General features: G+C 39.2%; 1 protein-coding gene across 1 annotated transcript; it reads right to left on the reverse strand.

Annotated features, from left to right (window-relative positions):
* Positions 1-3,903: 3,903 nt before the first annotated feature.
* Positions 3,904-8,959, reverse strand: zcchc10 (zinc finger, CCHC domain containing 10). Its single transcript, XM_071914618.2, has 4 exons — positions 8,897-8,959; positions 8,148-8,309; positions 7,195-7,236; positions 3,904-4,654 (listed from the first exon to the last, which is right to left on the reverse strand). Exons 1-4 carry the CDS (start codon positions 8,935-8,937, stop codon positions 4,420-4,422), a joined length of 480 nt encoding a protein of 159 aa, XP_071770719.1. The 5' UTR covers positions 8,938-8,959; the 3' UTR covers positions 3,904-4,419.
* Positions 8,960-13,350: the final 4,391 nt, after the last annotated feature.

A 13,350-nucleotide genomic window follows, 5' to 3' on the forward strand; every position in this document is an offset into this window, starting at 1 on the left:
TTGCTAGCTAAGTTAACTAGCCAGCAGGTACAACAGACAGTATTGGATGCATGGATGGCAGTAAGCAATGCTGCCTTCAAGTGCCGTCGGAAATATCGTTACTATGACAGGGAAGGGGAATGTTGCTGTATTCGTGTCAAATGTTACCGGTGTATACGAACTTCCTATTTGAAAATACCATTGATGTCTGCTTTCAGGTGGTAAATACAACTTGGGGAGTTGGGGGTTTTGACAATGGCCCCCGATTGTTCTAGCTTACTGAATTCCGACATCACCGGTAAGGAACTGTAGTCAAGTGTAGGGAACAATGTATTGATGATTTCAGTTAAACGAGAAAAAAAAAAAAGACAGTTTGTGATCCCAACTCTTAAAATGCCATAGAAGGACACATATTTCTTCTGTGGTTGACATTGCAATGTTTTGTTTGCTGTAAGATGTCCACTCTAATATATAACTCACTAAGTAGCAAGTATATGAAAAAGTGTGAAAAAGCTGATCAAGAGCAATCAAAGTCTACAATTCTGTACTTAAATCATGGTATTCAACTTAAAACAAGTTCAAACGCATAAACACTTTCAAGTCGTTGCTTCAAGCCATCAAGGCATTATTGTGGTCATTCCCATATTTCATGAATGCAGCATTTCTATGACGCACTACTTGCTGAAATGAGATAAATCACGGAGAGTATTTAATTGTTCTCGATTATTGTTTGACGTTCTTCTCTGTTATTGTACAACATTTACATTGTTGTACATTACTTTTTTCAACCTCATTGTTTAACTTTTAGCTGTCACACACCTTTTGGCTAATAAATTGATTCCATTACCTAATGTGCGTTTTCTCCCCTTCATTAAAGGTAGCTTTGTACTGCTTGATTTCTAAAATCAAACAACTGCCACCAAAAAAAACAGATTTGTTAGACGGCGCATTTTGTGACAATTTTCAACCATAGGCACTTGAATGCGCAACAAGTCATATTTACTACTTCCAAACTAGTAGTGGAAGTGCTTACGAGGAGCGCCTGAAGGCAGCATGAGTAGCTGTGATCTGCTCTACGCAGCGTCATGTGACCACAGCAGTGAGTCCAAATAATGGGAAGCAAAGGCTATTTAGTGGCTTTTTCTGTCTGACTTGTCACCAGGTAATGGAGCTCAATGTTTATAGCCTCGAGGAACAGATGTGGCACATCTATGGGTTAACAGTGACTTTCAAGGTAGTAGATATTCGTCCAGGATGTGTGGTATATTTTTTTTATGAATATAGGCCTACAACAAATAAAGGTAGGCCTATGCTTTGAGAAGGATTTTTTCCCTTCCTTTACTAGCCTACGTATTCCTCCTTAAAAAATATCTTTATTTTCACTTTGAAACTCACAAAACGTTGCAACACGTTTGTCAATAAGGCTTTTATTTTGTAGTCCTTTTTTTTTATTATTCTTGCTGGCTTGACATTGACTACAAATAAAAGCTCAATTCAAATTTTCTGGCCAGGGCCTTTACCTCACACAGTGGCACACTGGATTCAATATGAGGCAATTCAGGATATGTGTAGCAATGATAAACTGCCAACTTTCATATTCAAAATACTGAAATGATCCTTATGACCTTAATGGATGAACAGCAGATGATGTTCGCTTGGTGGCATAGGGTATCGTGTCAGTGTCAGTTTCTTGATTTGCATCTTTTAAAAAAGGTTAAACAAATTGCCCATACATTCTATCAAAGGCAAATGCCACTCACTTTAAGAATTTGCATGCGTTATTCTTATGGCCTTTGACAGCTTAGTGAGTGGTTGTGATGGTTGTGAACATGAAGATTTCTGCCTCCCCAATCCAACAAAACCACAAAGGGAAATTGGAGGCCCAAAGTACTTATCTGTGATTAAAAAAAAAGGGCCCGTGTAGAGGTGTCCCATTGAAAAGGAATGGGAGATTATTATTATTTAGGTTGTACCCGCAAGCCAAATTCATCGCATTACAAGGAAGGTTGAATGTTGAAGATTACAATTTGCTGTTGACTTGTGCAGTAGTAAAATATAATTATAATTTCAAGGAAGGGTGTGAAGCACAAGGAGAAAAAGGAGGGATGGTAATTTACTGGAATATAAGAGTGAAATAAAGTGGCACAATAGCATCAGTGCTGGAGTTCACGCTGATGCAATACTATGCAATATTTTATACTCTCAAAGGTCAGTAATTAAAAGGAAATAGCATGAGATAAGGATACACATCCAATGAGATGAGTCAGTTTCAGTTATGACTTCTATGTATTCATTGTGTCAGCGTTTCCATGAACGGCTTCCTCTTCTCTTCACCGGTCCTTTGGAAATGAGTGATTTTTAAATTTAATTCATGGTTTAAATAGTTCCCTTAACGCTGCAGTTTCAAAGTGATTGTGAGTTGAGTTGTATGATATGAGCTCAGAGGCCAAAGACAGTTTTCTCCAGTCATATAACTTCATATGTTGACCAATACTTGGCCCTACAGCATGTGCACCAATAGAGGCCTAGTGGTTAAAGGGAAAATCCACCCTCGGATCCTCTTACAGTTATGTATCATCAGTCTACAAAGTTTAACGCATTCTGGGAGTTACTTTGTGATGAAGTGTTGGAATTAAATTTTTTGTTTGTACCCACTTTCCCTCGACCTGCCTCGTCTGCTTCCACGTCAGTTAGAGATTTCCGACATTTCTCAGAATGACTTTCGACAGCCACCGGAGAACGGGCGCGAACTTGTTCCATTCAGCTGTGGGTTTTACGCGTAGGTGGAGAGAGCGATAATGATAGTAATAGCAATAGTCGAGAAAAAGTGAGTCACGCCCTTCACGTTGTGGCTGCATTGTACTTTGGTCTATTGATTGGTCTCTCTTCCCTCTACTACGATGGATTTCTCCCTGTATGATTGTTGAATGTCGGTGCAAAATGGCGGCTCTAGAATGAAGGCCTTTGCTATTTGATTCTGAGGGACTGACACCAAAACCTGACATATACTGATGACATTTTAGACAAAGCACTAGAATTTTTCATTCTAGTCAATAGCTGTTTTAAACCAACATTAAAGTGTTTATAGGTGGACTTTTCCTTTAAGACACCATCCTTCAACCGGAGAACTCAAGCTCCATCCACCCTGGTCGCTGAATCCCCACATCCTACTGTTCTGTAGCTGACCATGACTTTCCTGAAGGAGAGTAAGGATTTCCCTACAGAGATCAATAAAGTATCACAAAAACATAATATTAGTGTTTGGTCAAGCTTATTCAGAAATATCCATTTCTGTCATTTTAGTGCCCCTAGTGGTAGTATTTAAATGTACTGTACACTCAAGAGTTAATCAAACCCATATAACAGGTTTCATGTCTGGAGTAACTGCTGTGGCATTAGGGGAAAGTTTGTGATAGGCCACACCCAAAATTTATATGTAAGCACCAGCTGTAATGTTGCTTGGATATAAATGTCTTATGGTTTCAGTGCAGTAAAGCCAAGTGTGATAGTGATAGGTCAAAAAAATGAAAAAATGTCTTAGGGAATATTAATTGTTAGAAAATCGATCCATACATTGACTTTCAGACCTCGACAGTCCAAGAGAAAACACTTTCAAGACAGGACAGCAGTATATGTGTACCAGGTTTGTCTGGCAGTGTGGTAAGGACCTTTTAAAGTTTCTGATTTGCACTGTAATTATGAAAAAGAAAATGTATTAGCATTTTATTCTCAAATTCAAATATTCAATGTTGTGGCAATGTGTTCTAGTGTAACAAAATAGCGAAGCCCTTTCCTTTCAGTGCAAAACACAAAGCAAATATGCAAGGGCCTTGAAAACAAAAATAATCCAGGTTTGTTTTGCAGTAAAATAAAGCAACTGCAATATGACAGCAACAAAGCATTCTGACTTGAAACACATTCAAGTATAACATGAACAGAACTTTTATTCAGTTTTCATTAAAAGGTTTCCCTTTAATGCCTTTTCAATTCTAGGTATGGTGTTGTTTTATTAAGATTGCGAGCTGTACAGATTAAGATTGACTAAAAATATACTTTAGTACAAATTCACAAGATTCAACATGAAAAAAGCACACAAATTTTTCTCTGATACTATTTAAAATTGATAGCCTTGGTAGAACAGTGAACTGGAGAAAATATCACATTAATGCAAGTAACAGGAAAAAATATGTTTTGAAAACAAAACTGACCAATCTTACCAACCCAAAACCAGCATTAGGCCATTATCTCCACCAAGACTATAGGAGCAGTAGGCAACCTCAAACCTGTCCCATCCATTCAGATCCACCCAACTGTAACGGATTTGAGTACAGTGTCCATAAAAAAAAAAAAATAAATCAATTAGCATCACCAAGTGGACAGCTAAAATAAAATTGGGCAAAAAAAAAAGACAAGACAAGAAAAAACACTTATTATTTCAACTTATTTCTTCTTTTTCTTCTTCTTTGGTGGCCCTTGATCCGAATCGCTGCTGCTCCCTGAGTCTGAGCTGTTCGAAGACGAAGAGGAGGAAGAGGAAGAGGAGGAAGAGCTGTCATCGTCGCTGTCGCTGCTGCTGTCGCTGTCATCCGAGGAGGAGCTGGAGGAGTCGCTGCTGTCGGACGAGTCATCGGAGGAGCTGTCTGAATCACTGCTGCTGTCGCTCGAGTCTTTGGACCTGACAGCGAGAGAAAAAAAAAAAAACCACACACACAGCTGTTACTCAAGTGTCATGCTACATCCTGTCTATCCTGTCCAGTCAATGAAATCTTACGTGGGCTGTGGGGAGGGAAAAAAAAAAGCAGCTGGTGTGACTTAGCAGCACTGACGTTGAATTGCCTGTTACCGTCTTGACTGAGTCCTCCTCTCCTCTCTATCAAAGGGAGGGAAACTCTGACGCTCATTACTTTGGAAGTGAAGTGACTCAGTGACTGCGAGGTTAGGAAGTGATAATGATCCGCCAGCTTCTTGTTTTTTTCGGCCAACAAGGTTTTTAAATTCTTTTAAACCTTCTTTTAAAAGACTAGCATTAGGACTTCCAGGTTCCAAAATAGCATTTATCCAGAGGCACTACAGACTGTTTGTCAGATCTAAGGGAGTGTGCAATATGACAGGTATAATGGTTGTTTAATACAGTTTTCATCCCTATGGTACATATTTCTTAGTTTACGGTATTTTACTGACTGACTGAGACAACCATGAAAATCATTTCAGTCTGGCAGCACAGCTCACTCCAGACCGTCTTTGAGAAAAAACAAACTGGACAAGCAGAGAAGTTAACTGCAGAGCCGACCAGCTCCTCTCTCTCCTTCATCAGAGGCTTCAGGCTTGTTGATTCAAATACCCAACCAGACCCACTGGGAAACTCTGGGCATTAAAGTGAACAAAGCGAAGCTCTCGTCTCCCTCAACAACCATCATCGAAGTTCCTGTGAGAAGGGCACTTGAAGGAGTAGTTTGCCCCAAAATGAAAATGATCATTTCATTATCGTGTCATTATCTACTTGCCCCCATGTCAGTAGAAACTCCACTGAAGTTCGTAGGACCACCAAACTCAGAGCGAGTTAGACTATTGGGAGAACTATACAAAACTCTGCAAACTTTGCACTGTGGGTCCAAAAGTCCCAATATTTACCTCATTATCTCCTACATTTTCCTTACTGACTCCCAATCCCTATGGTACATATTTCTTAGTTTACGGTATTATAGTTTGTTTTATGGTATTTTATTGCTTCTACCTTATGTCTTACTTTGTGTTCTGTGTGTTTTACGTCTTGTGGTTCATTTTAACCGTTCTTTGTCCCTCTCCATCTGTTTTAAGTGAGCTTGCCAAAGCACTTCCCAATCAACCATGTTGAGATGGCAATAAAGTATTGAACTTGAACATTTTTTTTCATTTTGGTATTTTGGGGGGTTTTGCACATCACTTTGCACCAGTGTCACCAGTACTTAACCGTCACTGGACTGATAGCATCTGCCACGCCCCCAAAACAAGCAAGCATGGGCTTTTAGAGAGAAACGTCTTAGTCGGGATACTTCATCAGATGACTCCCAGATGAAAGAAGAAACAGGAGCACTCCTCAGCTGCAAATCTGAGATTTATTAAGCACGGGCTGCTATACTGAGACTGGCCAAGCAACTACAAATAACCCAGTGCCAGAACTTCAGCTGGTGCCAAAGTCTCTACAGAAATGGTAATGTCTAAACTATATAAATATATCAAAAATGTGCTAACTGGTTAGTTACATTATTACAGCATTTCTATTATAGTCAATAGCCACAAGTCAATAATAAACCTATGTTATATTGACAAAAGACAAGCAACTGCTCCAATGTAGGCACTGGGCCAATATAATAATAAAAATCCTCAATGTAGACTGCGGCTAATAAACGATAATGAAACAACCAATCCAAAGAAAAAGAGCCACATCTGCATCACTCCTCAGTCTCTTCTCATCTTAGAGTGCTATTCATCTTTGAAAGCCGATGCCAATGTTCACTCTGGTTTTGGCTCGGAGACGGACGCTTTCCTTCTTCAGCACGCTCGCTCGCCTGCCTCCGACTGATTAATCTGTTTCTTTTTTCCTTGGATTTTCTGTTTGTGAAGTTTGAGTTTCTGTATGTTCTTTGTCTGTTCAGTCATGGTGGCTATCGCTGCTCATGCTAACTACCCACTTCTTCTTCTGTTTATTCCAAACAAAACACTGCTGCTGCTTCCATAAATAAAAAAAACACATCACCTCCTGTGCACCAGAGGATTTTTCCTGGGGAAGCACTACCCGCTCCTCAGTGTTTAGAACAGTGAATGTAAACGCTTTCATGAACTGGGTATGAGTTGAATCACTATTGTGTTATATCAGTTGGCGATAGAGAGTAGAGAAACGGACATTTGTTTATATGAAAATGTCACGGATTATTACTCTAAAGTGCTGACTGTGAGTTTTCATTTGAAGGCATTACGTTATGAAGAGACAAAGAATCTGCTGAAATGTATAGATGTTTCAGACATATAGGAAATCCTTAGAGGACTTTAATCCACAGAGTATTTTGATACAAACTAAAATGTATTGTCTAGTATTAAAAAGAATTGTAATTTTGGCAAAGGGGGTTCCTTCACTGTTCAGGGTTAGGGTTAGTATTCATGGTAATTGAATTGTTTCACATCCAAAATTATAAAACACTGTCTAAATACTTGTACCTGACCATATGTGTCACTTACTTCTTTTTTATTTTCTTCTCATTGGAGCCTTCTCTTCCTGGTCTGCAAATAGAAAAAAATGAACAGCTTTAGAAAAATTAATTAATTTGACATTTTGTAGTCCATTAGAGGAAAATAAAAACAGTTCAACAGTTTGTTCATCAGCACAGCTTGCTGTAGTTATACTTTCTCCCTCTAGATGGCGGTACTACACAATAACATTTTCCACTGCAAGTGCGTCAATTTTTCTACAGAGACAATTTCCATCGTTTGATTTTCAGATAATGGGTAACAAACAGAGAGTATCCACATTCAAGGTGTCTAATCAAGGCATTTAATCATTCCACAGCTGACAGCTTCTTGCCATATGGCATCTCAGCTTTCCCTGTCCAACTGAAGAGCTGAATCCATCGCCCGACTGAGACAACCATGAAAATCACTTCAGTCTGGCAGCACCGCTCACTCCAGACCGTCTTTGAGAAAACACAAACTGGACAAGCAGAGAAGTTAACTGCAGAGCCAACTAATGTGTTGGCTCTGCAACACCAGCTCCTCTCTCTCCTTCATCAGAGGCTTCAGGCTTGTTGATTCAAATACCCAACCAGACACACTGCAAAAATGACTTGCGGCTCAGCTACAGTTTGTCACTACATTGACGCAGCCAGGGCTGGGGTGAGAAGAGGGATGACCTTTTGAGAAAAGTGAGAACTGTGGCTGTGTGGGGAGGAAGAAACACTCATCTCTAGTATAACAAACTGGATTCAAAGTCTCCTGTGTTATGTACATGTACAGCTGTAGTGGTCTGAAGGCAGTTTTACAACAACAATAAAATACTCGTGATTTCCTGGATCGCCTTATTGACAATCACTCTACATAATCTGCAAAAAAGTGATATTTTCTTTTCTAGTGGTATGATGTGAGGTGTGTGCACATGGCTTTCTATCACTAGTGTTTGATTGATAAAGACACCTCACCCAGTGATGCTGAGCTGTTTAGTCTCGTCTTCCTTCAGTCTCTTTTTCATCTCAGTTGTTCTTGAGGGTCTGTGAAGATATTTCCTCTTCCCCGTGCATTCGTAGGTCCAGTGTCCCAACTCCAAACACTTCTGGCACCGCACATTTTGCTTGTTCGCCTCCCTGGATTTAACAGACTTCAGTTTATTACGGTAAAACCCTTTTGATCGTTGATAAACACGAGGACTGTACACATAAATCCTTTGAAATGAGTGACTCAAATATACTATATTTTACTATATTTGTGTACTTAAACGAGACTAGGAACTGACAGATGATTGAGGAATTCACCAGAATATTGATATCAATACGGACTTGGCGTACCGATAACTTTGCATAGGAAAATACTATTTTTTGGTGTAACGTTAACCATCACTCCACGCCTATTCCTCTTAAATCATCGGTTGTTTGGACTTTTAAATATATCAATCACAAGCTCAAAGGCTAATTAAGTATTCGGCAGTAGAAAATCCTCCTAAAGTCCAACAGTATTCTTTGTGTGGGAGAGAAAGAAAACGGCGCATATCGGGGCTACGTTATCGTTAAGCCCTTGTTGTGATTAAAACGTTAATAAGTCGCCTGGTATCCCGTGAAGCTCTGCGAGTTTAACGTAATTAAGATTTCCACCGAGCACCGTGTCCATAAACTAACACTGTACCGACAATGTAACACTCAAATAATGGCATTTTATTTAGCTAAATCATACTCACGCCTGCCTCCGGGCTATGATTCTATGCATGGGAGTCGCCATGTTGCAGTTTACTTTTTCTTCTTCGTTGGTGTCAGATTAGTGCGTATTTCCGGTAGCCTGTCTGAAGGCTTCTTCTTCTTCTTCCTCTTGTAGGGATCGCGGCAGTTTATATGATTCAAGGTGTATTACTGCCCTCCACCGGTCAAAGTCACAAAACTCACTTCATATTTTCTGATATAGGCCAGTTGCGTGTAATAAATTTAATATATTCCTTTCAATTAGTTGATGATTCTTGCCTCGACCAAAAAAATTTTTAAAATAAAAAAGAAGAAACTCCTAGGTCTGACAACTCATTCAATCTCTATTTCTTTATAATACCTTTCGCAATGTAACATGATTCACTGTCCCAGTATTTCCACACTCTCAGACCATCTGGATGTTTACCTAGTCCTAAAAACAACTGTTCAACCCACAATGCACTAGCCTAATCTTGTAAATTTGATAGCATCTCTCATGTCCTCGCCCATATAGACACAAGGATTGTGTCCTTTAAGTGTTTCAAACTGAAAAAATACCTTCTGTTTCCCTGTTTATCACTCCATTAGTAGTGTAATTAGTTTTCTCACAGTTTATTGACATAAAGGGTTAATTGAGTTCTTGGGTGACAGGGTGATTGATGCTATTTCATTGGCAGCAGACCCAAATGTTTGCCAGCCAGCAATGAGATTATATGAAAATAACTTAAAGAATGGACATAGCCAAACAATGTGTGCTTGCAAAATACATACGATGTTATTTAGGCAGCCACATATCAAAGTACCAACAACTCCATAAGCCGGATTGATCGTCTGTGAAACTGAGAAGCCGCCGACAAAATGGTCTACCTGCCTCCTCCAGGCATCTGGCAGGTCTGGCTGTTCAGAGAGCGCAGTGTGCAGAGGGGCCGGTTCATGCCCCTGCTCAGAGAAACACAGAGAGGTGCAGCATCAGTGCAAACCAACAGGCTTCAGAGGCAGAGGGATCTACCCACTCGATTCGATCCACATATTGATCGGGCCCCGTTCAGACTCGGCTTGGCAGCAGAAAGACCCCTGGTTCCAGAGCAGCTTCCATACCATTGCCATTGCCGTATCTTAGTGAGTCCAAATTGGATCTTGTGGTTTCTTATCATTATAATGGAGAGCAAAGGAAAAAATCACATCAGGGAGGAATTCAGGACCAGTGGCCTCCTGTAGATTTGTTAATGTGAACTTGATGTGCATTTGCACTCCATATATAAATTCACATATCTGCTTTCTCAGTTTTACACACAGTTTCATAGTTATATTTACATTTTCCTAATGGTTCCACAATATACATATTGATATTTAATAAGTAAGTAAGTAAACTTATTTATATTGCGCATTTCAAAACCAGGAGAAAAAAATATAAAACAGATAATAAAATACAAAAGCAAAAAACAAAAGACACAGACAAATAGATAGCACATTACAAACACTTTCATAACACTGTTTATACATATATTTACACATATACAGTACATACTACTTTGTGTTGTGTGCTTATATTCTATTTCCATTTCCCTGCTGAATCCTATTACTTTTGCTACTGCAACGACCCAGTTTCCCTACGGGGATCAATAAAGTTTCATGTCATCTCATCTCCTGTTCCCTCTCAGCTGTGTGACTCTGTGCAAGCGAGTTAGGTGACCTACATCTAATAATTATCACTTTGACCAAATAACAATACATTGCTAGTCATCAGTCATTGTAACTCTCTTTACACTGTCATTAGTCACTCATCCTCGTCCCGCCTACAGCGAGTACAAAACACTGCTGCTGGTCTTTTGTCTGGCTCCAGGAAAAGAGACTACATCATTCCTGTACTTGGTTTTGAAGGCTTTCAATGGGCTGCCTGGCTCCTACATATCTGCCGTCCTACACTCCTACTTCACCCCTCGGCCCGTTAGATCATCTGATGGAGACCTCTTCCATGGTCCAGGCTGAGGCTTAAGGGAGATCGGCCGTTCGAGGTTGCAGCAATAGAAGCATTATATTACTTTATTATATTATCACAGCCTCTACACTGTGGAACATCCTCCCACTCTGCATCAGTTCTGCCCCCTCCATCGACACTTTCAAAAACCATATCAAAACCCATCTTTATTGTTTAGCCTTTGAGTCTGCACGACATGCCTGAGTCGCAGTGTGTGTTGTGCATGTGTATGGGGGGTTGTATACATTACTATCCATTGGATTTGTCTGTTTCTATTCTTGTTTTTGCACTTTAATACTTGTACATCACTTTGGCCAAACTTGGATGTTTTAAAAAATGCTTTATAAATAAGCTTGACTTGATTGTACCCAGAATTTTAATCAATATAAACAGATTTTGAAGTTTTGGTGGCAAATTATATTAGATGCAAGTACTTACAAGCCATATGTTCAAGTTTAGTGAATTGATGCCATCTGCTACAACTTCTAAGCCACAAGGGGCAACTTCCAACTCCCCAGTGTCACACAGATAACATCACTGTTGTCATCCCATCTACCTCTAGGAATGGAGTTGAAATGGAAACGGTAGGGGTTAGATGAACCATGCTGCTACATGTCCATCCTGAGAGTGCAGCACTGCAATGCACTACATGAAGCAGGCACATGTGTAACATACAGCAGATGGTGCAGAAAATCCCCCTGCAAACACATATAGGCAAAGTAATTTAGTCGCCACAATGCCAAGACCAATATCAAATAGCTAGTAGCAACTGCACTCTGTGGCCTGGGTGATGTCATCGTCCAAATATATGGAGGTAGGAGGAGTCTGACTCTGGGTTCATGAACTAAGTTAGTATCATTAATGAAGATGCTGAGTGAGATGTCAAATTACGTTACTTGAGAAGTTTAATGCCATGTAATTACTTTCAAGGTTGAAGGTTCCAAATTACAGAATAAAAAGGTAAGTTTTCATGTATTCATAAAGGTATTTGTTCAGGCCTGTATAAAGAGAACACAGTAAGAATTGGACTTAGACTGAGCAATTAGATTTAAAGCTATTCATTTTTAAAAAGTCCATTAAGTTTCTGATTGTCTTGAATGGCACTCCTCCCTACATAACCACGCTGGCATGCTAGTGCTTTCAAATGATCCCAGTAAGTTACATTAGTATACAAGTATAATGAGCAAACCTGACTGACTATCCTATCCTATTTGTTCTTGTTATAATTGCTACATCCTCAAACACAGTTGCTGACAAAGCAAACAAAAGCAAACAAAATCAGATTTGCTGGTCTGATTTCATTGCCTTATACTGCTGTAATAATGTAATGGGATCATGGTTTGCCAGCATGCTAAAGATGAACATCACTTTGTACATAGGCTACTATCTTGGAAAAAGCTGTGAACTACCCTTCACAGCATTTACAGGAAGGGTGGTGAAAGATGATTCTGGGCTGTTTGTTGTAATTTGTTGTAATTTTTTGAAGGAATCCATTAATCCATACGTTAGTAATCCATACTGTTACCCGATATTTCCAACTTGTACATGAATACATCTACATTAGTTTAAATTCACACCAACATACATTCACAGAATCCCACTTTTTTTTTTTTTTTTTACATTTTAGTTTAGTGCTTTATTCTTTTTATTAGTTTTGCTTACTGTTTTTATTGCATACTTATAGGCCTATTTTCCCTGCTGAATCATATTACTTTTGCTGCTGCAATAACAGCATTTCCCCATGGGGATTAATAAAGTGTTTTGTTAATTTATCTTTTGTGAAGTATGTGGTCTGTGTCATGTCCCTGGATATCTTATGGTACATCACTTGACAGCTCAAGTTATTTTTCATTTAATTGCAACTGGAGGAGAGCAATGTCCAGTTAATTGTGATGCCTTAACTAGGGATAATTTGAAGCTGTTAGTAAAAATGAAAGGATTTTTTGAAAATCTAGCTAAATAAATTCAAATGTTAATTGTCGCTGTGCATGTACTCTGCATGGTGCCAGTCATTTGATGATGTCAAAATGTGATGACTTCCTTAACCCACAGTTGTACTTCCTGCTTACCTGAATTATAATACTCTTTATTATATCGACAGTAACTATATTAACAACTAATAATGTACTAATAATATAATAACTTATAATGTCTAGGAGTGGTTCCCTGACTCACTTTAAAATGTGGTAGGATTGTAAAATGTGACATAACACTCACATACAGCACATGACCGCTGACACCCTCAGTTTTTTAAATTTTATTTTTTAATATCTTTCCCACGTGGCGTTGATCCCGGCATCATCAATCAATCAATCGTGAATGTTTTGATTTGTTTACACCGTAACCCTGAGTACATGAGATATAAATGGTCATAACTCTTCCCCAAAACACCTCGACTATTGGAGAACACTCTCCACATGGTTATGGAAAGGTCCAGAGTTATCTAGAACCGTGTAAATCTCGCGATGCTTCCTGGGA

This window comes from Centroberyx gerrardi, chromosome 11 (assembly GCF_048128805.1).
Source record: "Centroberyx gerrardi isolate f3 chromosome 11, fCenGer3.hap1.cur.20231027, whole genome shotgun sequence".
In the NCBI taxonomy this organism is placed as follows: domain Eukaryota; kingdom Metazoa; phylum Chordata; class Actinopteri; order Beryciformes; family Berycidae; genus Centroberyx; species Centroberyx gerrardi.

What these genes read in the sequence shown, in the direction of transcription:
- zcchc10 (XM_071914618.2), bottom strand. Translation starts at nt 8,937, where the DNA reads ATGGCGACTCCCATGCATAGAATCATAGCCCGGAGGCAGGC. An exon ending in AAACAGCTCAGCATCACTGG is followed by an intron (nt 7,237 to 8,147) that starts GTGAGGTGTCTT and finishes TTCTATTTGCAG; the next exon opens with ACCAGGAAGAGAAGGCTCCA. An exon ending in GAGAAGAAAATAAAAAAGAA is followed by an intron (nt 4,655 to 7,194) that starts GTAAGTGACACA and finishes TCTCGCTGTCAG; the next exon opens with GTCCAAAGACTCGAGCGACA.